This window comes from Coturnix japonica, chromosome 4 (genome assembly GCF_054131305.1).
Source record: "Coturnix japonica strain WE chromosome 4, WE-NBRP24, whole genome shotgun sequence".
Lineage (NCBI taxonomy): Eukaryota > Metazoa > Chordata > Aves > Galliformes > Phasianidae > Coturnix > Coturnix japonica.
In genome coordinates this window covers 76357191-76369952 of record NC_140666.1, presented here as the reverse complement: position 1 = coordinate 76369952, position 12762 = coordinate 76357191, and the positions used below count along the sequence as shown (strand labels likewise).

At 34.9% G+C, this 12762-nt stretch overlaps 1 protein-coding gene across 26 annotated transcripts in view; it reads left to right on the top strand.

Annotated features, from left to right (window-relative positions):
- The window catches only part of SLIT2 (slit guidance ligand 2), a 241109-nt gene that overhangs the window by 154977 nt on the left and 73370 nt on the right, over positions 1–12762 (top strand). For all 26 annotated transcript variants that reach the window (XM_085545653.1, XM_085545665.1, XM_015862756.3 and 23 more), the window contains 2 exons: positions 2136–2299; positions 4522–4660. In XM_085545653.1, coding sequence (XP_085401779.1) covers positions 2136–2299; positions 4522–4660 — 303 coding nt within the window. The remainder of the gene's footprint in view (positions 1–2135; positions 2300–4521; positions 4661–12762) is intronic.

Here is a 12762-nt window from a genome sequence, read left to right as displayed (position 1 = left end):
TTCTTTTTTATATGTTACAGCTGCATAGAGAAAGAAATTCATGTTTTTTGAAAGTCAAAAATTTGTTTTACTTTGAGCTATTGAATTGGTCACATTTCATTTAGTAACATGGAAGAATCTTTGATTGGCTGTCAAATGTGATAAATGGGAAATCTTTATGCTTTTATTACTGTACTGCTAGCAGACCTAATTAAACTAAACTGGCTTTCCAACATTCTTTGTAACATAAAATTATAGCATCATCCGGTAGTGCTATTATAATTAAAGTTGTGTCAGCATTTACAATAAGGTCCCCATTTTTAGAGGTTATGACTTTCACAGAAGAACACTTGAAGCTTCTAAAACAAAACCCAGTGAAAAGAGCATGTGTGCAAGAGATACAATTTGGGGTTATTTGTTCTGTTTATATTCAGCTAACAATAAATGTACACTGTGTTAAGCAACAAAGCTAGTCTCTATCAAAGTTTAGTCCTCAGATACTTCCAAACAGGCTTTCCAGCGAAGTGGAAATAAAAAGTCAGTGGGGCTGGTCACTTGAGTTAATGTTTGTAACTGAAATAACATCATTCAGATAAGTAGTTCTGTTGATTTCATAACAGAATTCTACTATTGCATGAACAAATACAAGAGCTCTTTAGCTGTGCTGGGGATTGGCTTTTGATGGCCTCAGTTATATTTTGAGAATAGAATTTCATTCTATTTCATTCTCTTGTGCCTGTGACCTGAAAACATTAATATTCATTTGTTCCTTTCTCAAACTTTGAAATACTATTTGTATTCTGAAGCACAGATTACAGTGAATCAAATTAGCAAATTTTGTTTAAACTTAAACTTCTTTAGTGGATATTTCACTTTTTAAAAATTTACTGTCTAAACAAAAGAAAACAGGCACAGAGAATCCTAGATTATAGCTATAACATCCTGTAAGAATATGCTTGTATAACCATATAAATTTCAGCAGCATTAGTTCTGATTTGAAATGGTCTTCTTGGCTACAGCTGGCCACAGGTTGTACTGAATGAGTATGCTGTATAGTGAGCTGTGTTTGCAGAGCACTCACACAAGAATGCATTGCTTTTAATTTCTAATCATTTATGAAAAAAAGAAAAATCTGGTCTGTCACACGTTCTGTTTTGCTTTCCAGTCTTCGTCGATTACACTTCTTGTTTAAATTCTGGTTTTCTTGTACTTCCTTTCCAGTTATTTAGTGAGCAGCACATCAACTAAAAAGAACCAAAATGACATTATTTTATTACAGATGGGTCTGAGTAGGGATTTGATGTATAACTGTCGATGTACTCCTATGTCGTTTGAGAAAAATGCATAAGCTAGGGAAAAGTAAGAGATAAGCAATTAACCTAATTTGGTGAATACATTTGTTTGATATTTTATCAATGGCAAAGTGCTTTTTGCAATTTGGCAAGGAGCCTGGTCTTGCATTGGACCTTGCCATCCAAGAGGCAACTTCCTTTATTTCACAGCTTGCTTTAGCATAGCTTTTAATTTCAGACATTGTTTAGCCTCTGTGCCCTATGAAGCCAAAAACAGCTAAGTCCCTATATTCTATAATTAAACAAAAAGGAAGGAAGTCAGGAAGGGGATGTGAAAGAAGGTGTTTTATATTGAGTTATTACTGTCTTGTTCAGCTGAAAATGAATATGACCTGTTAGACAGATTTTTCAGCCTGTTTCTATAGAGACTAATAATGGTAAGACTTACAGATGTATCTAATTGGAAACCAAGTGTTTTATTCACTCTTCCTTTTTGACAGCATGTTTTCACTGTGGGACACTACAGCTTTATATCACTTGAGACATTTTTGTCTAGTCACCATTTGTGCAGATCTAGACTAAAGACCTCCCTGGCAGCTTTCAAGCTCTCGTGTATTTGTGTATTCTGTCATTTCATTTAATTACTTAAGAAGCCTTCCTCTATTTTTGTAATGATCTAGGCCACAAATAAAAGGTCATTTTGCTGCTAACATAGTTTTGTTTATAAGCATTTAACTTCCTGACTTTCAGCAAAAGATCTCTATTAATAAACCAGTTTGCTGCTAAAGGTGGGAAGAGGAGGGAAAGGTTGCTTTTCTGTTCGTTCTCCTCAATTTAAACCTGGGTGTCCATCTTCTCATGCAGTCGCCTGCACTCCAACAACCTCTACTGTGACTGCCACCTAGCCTGGCTGTCAGACTGGCTGCGGCAGCGACCTCGTGTAGGCCTCTACACTCAGTGCATGGGCCCAGCACACCTGCGGGGCCACAATGTGGCTGAAGTCCAGAAGCGGGAGTTCATCTGCAGTGGTAAGGGCAGCACTTTGCCTCCTACTCCTCATATGTCGATAACATCTGCATGAATTTTTATTGCTATTCTTTTAATGAAGCCAATCATTTTTATCAGTAATTTTTATCTTCTATGGTGGTGCTTCTGTCATTATGAATTTTTTGTGAACATGGCTTAGAATATATAGCCTTTGTAACTATGGATAATGGGGAAGAGAGATGGGAAAGGAAATAAAAAGGTGCAACAGTTGAGAACATAAGGCCTTTCATAATAAGGATTTGGGTTGCTGATTTTTATTTTTTATTTTTTTTTAAGCTCTATGAGTTGTTTTTCTTTTTTTTTTTTCTTTGTGTTATGTTTCTCTACAAATAAACTTCTGAGTGCAATTGCTATGCTTTAACGCATCAGGTTGCTTTCAGATATGGAATGATGAAATGGCTAACAGTTCATTATTAATCATATTTTGTCTGTTTTATATTTTTTCCTTTATTGTCTCCAAGATGAGGAAGAAGGCAAGTTTCTCTTTTTTATACAAGTATTTTTAGCTTGGATTAAAAACTTTCTTTAAGCTCTGACTACTGTTTCAGTTTCCCTCAAAGTATTGAAAAACAACTGGGATGTAACTGTCTTTCTGTGATTCAGCACCGGTATTTCTGCTAGTTGTTTTCCTGAGCAGGCCCAAATCTCTATTGCCAGTTAAGCCAAAATTTACACAGATTTATTTTCTGAATACAGGTGTTTTTTTTTTTTCAGAGCAAAATCTTCTGTCATTACTGAGCAGCTTCTAACATTGCAGTGTAAGGTGCTGTCATCATGGCAGATATGAACTATAATATAGCTAATTAGCTATACTTCTGTATATATGTATTCACAAAAGGTCTCCTAGGAAGAACACATCCCATATCTTATTTGTAAATTGTATAGTTTTATAACTTGGACATTATAATGCTGATTTTAATGTTGAACTATAGCCACGTTTTATCCCTGGATTGCTCAGTTTTTGTTTAATAAATGTAGGTGAAGTGTTTTCTCTTAGTATAATATGGAATAATGTGGGTTTGTTATTATTGGCAGCTGTTTTTACTTTTGTAACACATGTCTTAATGTGAAAACAAATCAGTATATTGTGAACTGCTATCTCGCAGGACTAACTTTTCAGTGGAGTAATTTTAATATTTGAGTTGTGATTTTAAGTTGTTACTAGGAACAGCACTGCCTACAACTTCATGGTGATCTTACTTACATTATCAGTGGATCCTTTCTATCTTAATATATGGCATTAAATCTAGTGAGTGAGATCTGACTCAAAGTTGTGGTTTCATAGCACAGAATTATCCTCTTTTTGTGTTATGGGAATTTATATACAGTCCCTAGCTTTTATACCTTAATAAAAACAAAAGGAAAAAAACAGTCTTCATACCTTCCTCATGGTTTTGTGCCTTTTATATCATTAGAGAACAGTGATAAAGTATCATGAAATCAATAGAATACTTACTGTTCTACTTATTATAAAATGTACAATCAGTTTATTTTCAGGACAGTGTCATAAGATCTCCTTGTTTATTTTCTAATACTTATTCAAACTAAAAGCTATTAAGCTTAAATGTAATTATGAATATTGAGTTTAATATAAAACAAAAGAGCTTGGAGAAAGACATAGTCATGCAAATTAGCCACCTGAGTAGTTAGAACGAGTGCTAACTTAAGGGAATAAGAAGTCTACTAAAGTAACGTAGAAAGTGAGAGTAGGAGGTGTGAATTCAAAGCTTTTATGTATCTCTGTGTATTTAGATGGCCATAACTCCAAAATATTCTGTAACTGATACATATAGTGATGAAGAATGTTAATGAATATTTGCAGAACAGAACATAATTATCAGAAGAGCTTCAGTGTTTGTGTCAAAATTCATTATTGTCAACAATCATTTATAATGTGCAAAACTCTAAAAACTACATAAGTCAATACTTGGTTTTTAAAACCACAGAATAAATAAAATAAACTCCAAAAAATGGGCTGCATTCAGTTTTCTTTAACAGATAATTTTGCATATGAGTTGGTGAAGAAACTGAGAATTTATGAGGAACCTTGTGTCACCATGTTGCTATTAACTAGGTATTTAAATTAATGTAATTTTAAAGTATTGATGGGCAAGAATGTTTTTCAGGGAAGCATAAAACAAGATATTTTATTTTGGAGGACTACTGTTCTGTTCAGTTTTAGAAGAAACTCTTTTTTTTGCAGGCCACCAGTCATTCATGGCTCCATCCTGCAGTGTCTTACATTGTCCCGCTGCATGCACCTGCAGTAACAACATTGTGGATTGTCGTGGGAAAGGCCTTACTGAAATTCCAACAAATCTTCCAGAAACCATTACTGAAATGTGCGTAATCTTACTTTTTTTTTTTTTTTTTTTTTTTCTCATTCTTTCAATGTACACACAGAAAACAGTCTGTCTTACATATTCACTGTTTTTATTTGTATAAATTCATGCTTTATTATATGTTAGGAATTTTGGAATCCACATTCAAATTCAGAAATAAAAGGAGTATACAGATACATGAAAGTATTTAAGACCTATATATTCTCTTATGAGTTAGTTCTGCATGTATTACTCAGAACCCGTAGTTAAAATTGCATTCTGAGTTGGTTTTCAAATAATTCACTAATATTTACTTTTTTGAAAATAAGTAGGTTTTTACTGCAGACTAGAAACCCCTTTGTCTTCAGCATTGCTCACTGTCACCTTCTTCAACATACTTGCCATTCAAGGAGCATACCTTTGCTGTTTTTTGTTGCAATCTTTATCCCTTGTAATAACAAGTATTGCTAAAATAGCATCCTCAGAAGGGTAGTCTGAGAAGGCAAAAGTGTGGTTGACTGCAACCTGTGGTATAGTCACTGTGTTAATACAGTATATCCATGAATGGAAGCAAACGCTGATAAAGTTGTGTGACACGGCATAAACAACAGCAGTAGCTATAAAATATGCAACTGCATCCCGATCAAGCAGTTATAGAAAAAGTGCAATAGGGCCCCGCAGGCTTCCCTTAATCACTTTTATCATCTCATTATTACTCCTGTTAAGAGTGACCTGACTGACCTTACCTGACCAAGTTCAGTCATCCTAAATAAACATCTCTTCTACCTTTCTCCCTGCAAAGAATGTCTTCATTACTTAATAACTTGTATGCTGACCTTTCTTATTTGCATATGTATATTTATGTGCACAGAGGAAAATATTACAGGAAGTAAGTAGGGTATGTGTCTCAAGCACTCCCATCTGTATTTCTGCTGCTAACTAGTAGTTGGCTGTGCTTACCAACTGTGCTTCCAGTTGAGTGGAAAGTAAGGAAAGAAATGTACCGGAAAAGAAGGATGAAAAATAAAGGGCATAAAACCTTTGAAAAGAAGAGATAAAATCAATAGAAAAATTAAAAATATTTTGTGACTATTTGATGTGAGTCACTTGATCGTCACTGCTTTCTTATCAATATGTTGGAGAACAGTTGAGATTCTGGCAAATAAGTATTGTATGCCACTAGTTGCTTTCATATGCTAAAGCTAGTGAAATCTGACAATTTACATCTCTTCCAAAAAGATTTCTTTTTCTTTGAAACGCCCCATCTACTTTAAATCCTACTATTTTCTTAATCAACATGTTATTTTAAAGTAATCTATTGCTTACTTAGCAATAAGTAAGCAATGGGGGAGGGGGGGAGGGGCATATATTTCTATCTTAGACTATCATAAAATAGTTTTTAAAACCCTCATTTTTAAAGAAGTAGTATGCAACTGTTGTCTTTATGAATAAATAAGAACGAATGTATTTCTTTTTTATTTATTTATTTTTTCAGTTATTTTTCTATGAAATTGTTTTATTTGTGCCTAAATGGAAACTGACAATAAACATTTGGATAGATGAGACCAGGCTGTCATAGTACCATTGAGAATACTTAGGATCTGCTGAACACCAGCCACAAGCAAACTCTGAAGGGCTTGGTGAGCACTGTATTTCCACCACCATTAAATAGTTCCCACACACAAGGCTCTATCATCTTAATTACAATTTAAAGCACATGCTTTGGCAGGAGCTCCTCAGTCAGGGAGAGAGGGAAACAGAATCAGTCTGGTTCCCTGCTTTTTTCTGAAGGATGTACAGCCTGTAACAGCCAAATTATTACTTATTTGATGATAATGCTATCATCATCAGATTCCTGTGCACAACATAAGAACATTAGCATTATAGTTCTATTTTGCATGGGCCTTTTATTTTCCAATCTCTTCAGTTTTCTTTTCATGCTTTTCAATCTTTTTCTCCATTTTCAACTGAATGTTGTCTTCTGGTTTTATAAACACACTTCATTGACATAAACATTCGAAAATTCTGTAGTACTTTTTAATTTCTTTGGTCTGTACAACTTTCTCTCCCCGTTAACTGTAATCATCATCTTCTGTTTATGGGCACTATCTTCAGAATCAAGTGCTGAGTACTAACAGCATTTCAAATCATGCTTCAGCCAACATGATGGCCCACAAACACTTTTTACAACTTCTTTTTATTATTTCTGAGAGTAGATAAATTATACAAGCTTACATAGTATGCCAAACACACTTTAAATGGAATATTGAATAACTTAAGTACTGAATATTTGCAGTTTGGATTGAATAAAATGTTGCATGTCAAAAGTGAGGGTCATGTCTTTGAAGAAAAGTAAGAGGAAAGGCTTTGTGTTTAATTCCTCATACTGGTGAGCATAATACTGATACCATGACTTGCATTGTCTTGATCGTTCTAATGGACAGCTGTGTGGGGATAACATTTTAAGACACGAGATGTTATCTTCTCTGCTGCTGAGATGGCTTGAGACAGCAGCTTGCACTGCTCTACGTGCTTTCTATCTCTGAGTTTAGTGTAACTGCTTAAACTACTGAGGAAAAGGAGTTTACAGTAGGAGTTAAGTTGTTTACAAACAAGCAAGCATTCTGTGATGGCAGAAGCAGAAGGAGACAAAGCCAGTTACCAAACACTCAAGCACTTGGATTCACACATTTCTGCTGGGGAGAGTGCTTTGTTGTACTGTTCTGTGTGGATTCTCAGTTTTTACGGAAATTGGTGAGCTAATAGTAGCAATTCTCATTGTGCAAAGTCAGTTACCAGGCAGTGCATTGCCTGCCCAGTGCCTCTTGTGAAATGATGTCAGGAGCAGAACTGCTTCTCTCCTAATAGCTGCCAGGGGGAAGGGAAGGAGAATAAACCTCTGGTGGTCCCCTTTTTCTCCCTTTTTGTGTAATAACATTCATATGAAATTTAGGAATTCAGTATCTCAGCAAATGTAACTTTTAATCTTTAGTGGCTTAATACAATTCTGTTTGTACCGGCTACATCTGTTCTGCAAAATTAATTCTTCTATTTGTTATCTAAATGAACTCACTGTTAAAAATATGCATTCCTGAGCTTTTCAGGATCATTCTAATCAATATTATTTAAGAAACATTTCACATTTATATATTATAACTAAATTAAGGTCACTTGAGAACCAAGGCTCCTCCAGTTTTAGTGCATGTACTAATTCTAGAGAAAGTACAGAAATAACGAGTAACCTCTCTAGGCCATCTTTAAATGTTTCACTTCACAAGTGACCTGCAAGAAACAATCTGGGAATATTTCCCATAGTTCTATTATTCCACTATCTGTTTTTGTAAATGTTATGAAACCAAAAACATTGCCAATACATATTATGTATCAACCATTAGTTTTTTAATATGTCTTAAATAAGCATTTTTTTCACATAAGAAAGCAAAGAGATAGTAGCTATTCACTTACAAGCATTAGATATAAGTAGTCTTTAAGTTTTTGATACTGAGTATGTCTCTTGTAAGCCTTTTCCTATGGTCTTAAGCAAATCATGATGCAGTATCCATTAGAAAAATCATAGGATCCTAGAATGGTTTGAGTTGGAATGGACCAGCTTCCTGTGTCATGGCAGGGACAGTTACCACTAGATCAGATTGCCCAAGTCTTCATCAAACCTGATCACGGATGGGGCAACCACAGTTTCTTTGAGCAAACTTTTCTAGTGCCCCATCACCCTCGTAGAGATGAATTCTTTCTTTTTTCTAATCTAAATCTACCTTCCTTTAGTTTAAAGCCATTGTCCTTTGTCCTGCTGCTACACTCTTTGAAAAAGGTTTTTTCTCCAATATAAGAAGTCATAATAGTCATGGTTTAGATTTATTGTTTAAACCAATTCCTTTTTCCAGAGATTTGTATAGGATGCTCTTACATTGCCATGTGTGGTCTCTGAGCTCAACTAACTCCAGTGGACTAATGTACTTAGCACTTTCCTCCTTTGTCATGAAGCTCATATATTAAAGGCATTCTGGGTCATTCTTAAGGTACAAAGCTATTACTTTAATTGGTTTGAGAAAGTATAGCCTTTCTAACAGTGATAGCATTTATCAACCTCTGTGCAGGCATTTCTTCCACATTTTAGTTTTTCAGCACAGTTAATCCTTATCACTTGGTTGCATTTTAGAATTCAGCTTCCATGTGCAAATTCTTTGAACGGTCTGCAGAAATAATTCTGGATTCCTTCAAATTGAGACTTTTTGGCACATGTTCAAACAGACTATCAGAAACCCGGCAGCAATTTTATTAAACGTACTGGTGCTTTTTCTCAGAATGGCGTGAGAATGGCTTTTATTTCAAATGGAGAGGCCAAAAAGCCATTAATGAACTAGGCTGCCTTGTGAAAATGTTCTTCTTACTTTTGTCTGATTTTCTCTATGGCTTGAACTAGCAGCCAAAGTGTTCTGAAATCTCTTTCCTTTCTGTAGTATTATGAGCAAAAGAAAATAAATACATTTTCAGTAAGTACTTGTGAGGGTGGTGATTTTACTGGGAGAGAAAAAATGACCTGCTTTGATGACCACTGCTTTGTATTAATGATTGTTTAAGCAATTAGACATGGAAATAAGTTGATTTTGTTTCTTGAGTTTTGTTAACATTAACACCACTTAAGTGATCAAAGGAAGGACTTAATTGATTCTGTCATTTTTTATAGAAGGATAACATCTACTACAGTGGTGATTTGGGGATGGGGAAAGCTTGCTTAAAAGGGGGGGATATCTGTGGGACTGCCACTGTTGAGTATGTAACAGTTGTGGAAATAATTTTAATCTTTTGAAGGAGCAGAAAAGATACTATATTATACAATACATTAAATGAAAAATCATATAGGAGTCAAGAATTTTAGCAGTTCACCTTTGTAACTTGGCATAGTGAAAAGTCACAGACTTCTTAATTATTATGGTTTTCAAGATAAAGCTGCATTTACTTGTGAATTGAGCTTTATAATGTTTGAATATGAAAACCAGAAATGTGGTTGTTTCATGAAAACTTTATTTACATTTCCTTTGATATTCTTCTAATTTGTCCCCTTAATCTTATCTTCCTGGTTTCTACTATTTATCTTCACATTTCCATCTTTCTTATTCTCTTACTTATTTTTATTCAAATATCTGTTGATTAAGTGTTGTGTAGTACATCAAGAACTCAAATACTTTTTGCAAGCCCTGTGATATTAAGCAGGATTAATAGCTCCTAAGATCAGATCTCACAGAATCACTCAAGTTACATTAAAGGAGAAGGAGAACAAAAGGCAAAAAAGAAGGAGAGGAGGGAAAAGGGAAGCTTTAGAAATGAGGACTGACAGAACTGCAGTTGGCAGGTATAACCAAGATAACCAAGGGCAAAGAATTACTCAGTCATTCTGGACCTGCTGGGGAAATTCTTTGTGTAAATTCAGAATTTTATTTGAGAACTGGGAGCTGTATGTATGAATCTTTTCCAAGCTAAGTTTGGCATGTATACAGTTTCATTGTTTCTGTTGTTTTTTAAAATCCATCCTTAGTTAAAAGGTGAAAGTACAATCTTTAGTATATATTGACCAAAGAGGCTCTTATACTAAGATGCAAAGATACTTCTGAGGATGCCCTTTTATAGAGAAAAGTCACATGGAAAGGGCTTAGGCTCATTTACTGAAAAAGTTCAAAGATTCACATAGGAGAAAAACTCTGAAACACTGAAGATAAAGCAACTTCCTCTGTTTTTAGCAGCTAAAAGTATGATTCAGCTGTTTACAGTAACCTAAAAATGAGGCCAAACTTGGCATCTTCAGAAAGCTTATGATGCAAGTTGTTATGAGAATTTATGTGTGAGATTGTTTTTCAATGTCTGCACTTGTTTGTGCATTCTAGTTTAAAACAGAACATTTATCTTTTTAGCTAGCAAAACTAGTATTTATTCCCATTGCAGTATATAAAAGCAAACAGTGTTTGCTTTATAAAAAATGAAGAAATTTGTTGAAATTGTAACATCTTTCATATGACATATGCATAAAAATGCACAATAATTTCATGCAAATAACAGAAAATGCATTCTCTGAGGGAGTATTGAACAAATGTGAAACACGTTAAAATCAAGTGTAGGAATCTGAAGGTGCTTGTCTTCTTTACCTTAAGATTCATTTGATTGGCCAACACAAGTTTAACTGAATTAACTGTTAGGTGTTTGGGATTGCTACCTTAATATTTCTCAGGGAAAACCTAAGATATTTTGATTATGAAAAAAACAGATTTTGCTAAATTGACAGCCAATCATACTCACTTAATACATGATAGAAATGATTAATACTGTTCTTACTCAAATATCTTCGTAATCTGAAAATTATATATTATATCTGAAAATACTTTTTAAATTTTTTTTATCATTTCTGATGTTAGACATAGTAGGTAGAATATTTTATCTGCTATATATTAGTATGCATTCTATGATGCCATTATTCAGATCTTTGACTTTATTCATATAATTGTGCCTTATCTTGAAGGATGCGGAAATAGAGAACAATACGAATGGACAGGAAATGTTATTCTAAGAATAATACGAAAGAATAAGGAAGATGTTTTAGGTGTGAAACTTTATAAGCATCATATAATCATCATGGTTGTAGAAGACCAACTGCCAACTCATCACCCTCATGTCCACTAAAACGTCCCCTTGTGACACATCTACGTATTCTTGAACACCTGCAGGCATGGCAACTCTACCACCTCTCTATGCAGCTTGTTCTAATGTCTTGCCACTCTTTCTGAGGAGAAGTTTCTCCTGATATCTAACTTAATATCCTCCTTGTGCAACTTGAGTCCATGGCCTCTCATTCTTACCTGTGAGAAGAGTCTTACTCCCACCTTGCTACAACCTCCTTTCATGCTGTTATAGAGAGTAGTAATTTCTCCCTTGAGCCTCCTCTTCTCCAGATTGAACAATCCCAGTTTCCTCAGCTGGTCTGCATAGGACTTGTGAACATGCAGCATCCTTAAAGCCATGTGCTACAGCCTTGCATAGCACACCGAGGGCAGATTAGAATTCAGTCTTGAATTTAATCTTGAATTTGCATGGCACCCTGAAGTGGAACTGGTGCTGTGGCAGGGTGTTTTTCCTTGGAGAGGGGAGTAAAAGGGAGGAATCGCTTACTGCCTTTAGGCACCTTGCTTTTAGCCAAAATACAGAGGTAATCCTGGTTTCCAGAAATACTGGGACAAAGTACTGGTCAGAATGAGCACCACATTGTTCCAGGTCTGATGGTTTTGTGCTTCTGGTGGGTCCTGAGGTACCTTGAGATATTCTTTGTACTCTGCCAAGAGAAAAAAAAACAAAAAAGAAAAACAAAACAAAAGAAAAAAAAAAACCAAAAACCTCAGGCATAGAATGAATGAGTAATTTATGCAGTATGAAGGGAAGCTGCAGAAGGCCCATCTAACTATTCCAGAAAAACCCTCATAGATTTCTGACAGCTGTGCCACATTCCAGAGGTGTTGTTACTTATTTTTACATATGGCTTTTTGTCAGCAATAAAATATGTGAAGTTACTGTAAAAGAAATGATAAATACTGACTTAGAATCATAGAGTTGTTTAGGCTGGAAAAGACCTTCAAGATGAAGTCCAACAAACTTTTTACAGTGTTCCATTTCACCATCAAGGAAATGTTGCTAACTGTTGCTAAATGCAAGGTCCAGTAAGCAACAAAAATCTGTGGAAAGTATTCGTAGCAAAAATACTTTATTTAGACTTTGTGATAAATTCATCATGAACATTTATGGTAGCATTACCCAGTAATGAGGATTCCCCAGCCAGTGTTTCTGCTCAGTGATAACAGGTTAATATGTTATCACTCATGATGAACAAAGACTTTAGCAGGATTACATTTGTTTTTGTGAATTTAACCATTATTCTGAAGAGCTCACCATTTTTCTGGTGCAAGTGCTCTCATCAAAAATAGGCTAATTAGAAAGACTTTAAATTGACTCTGGGTGACTTGGGCTAATTGCACTGGAGGCACATCCTGACAGATGCCAAAGTAGTAAGCAAATAATCCTTGAAGAAGCCCATTTTGCCTACAATCTGAATGTGTAAAAAATTG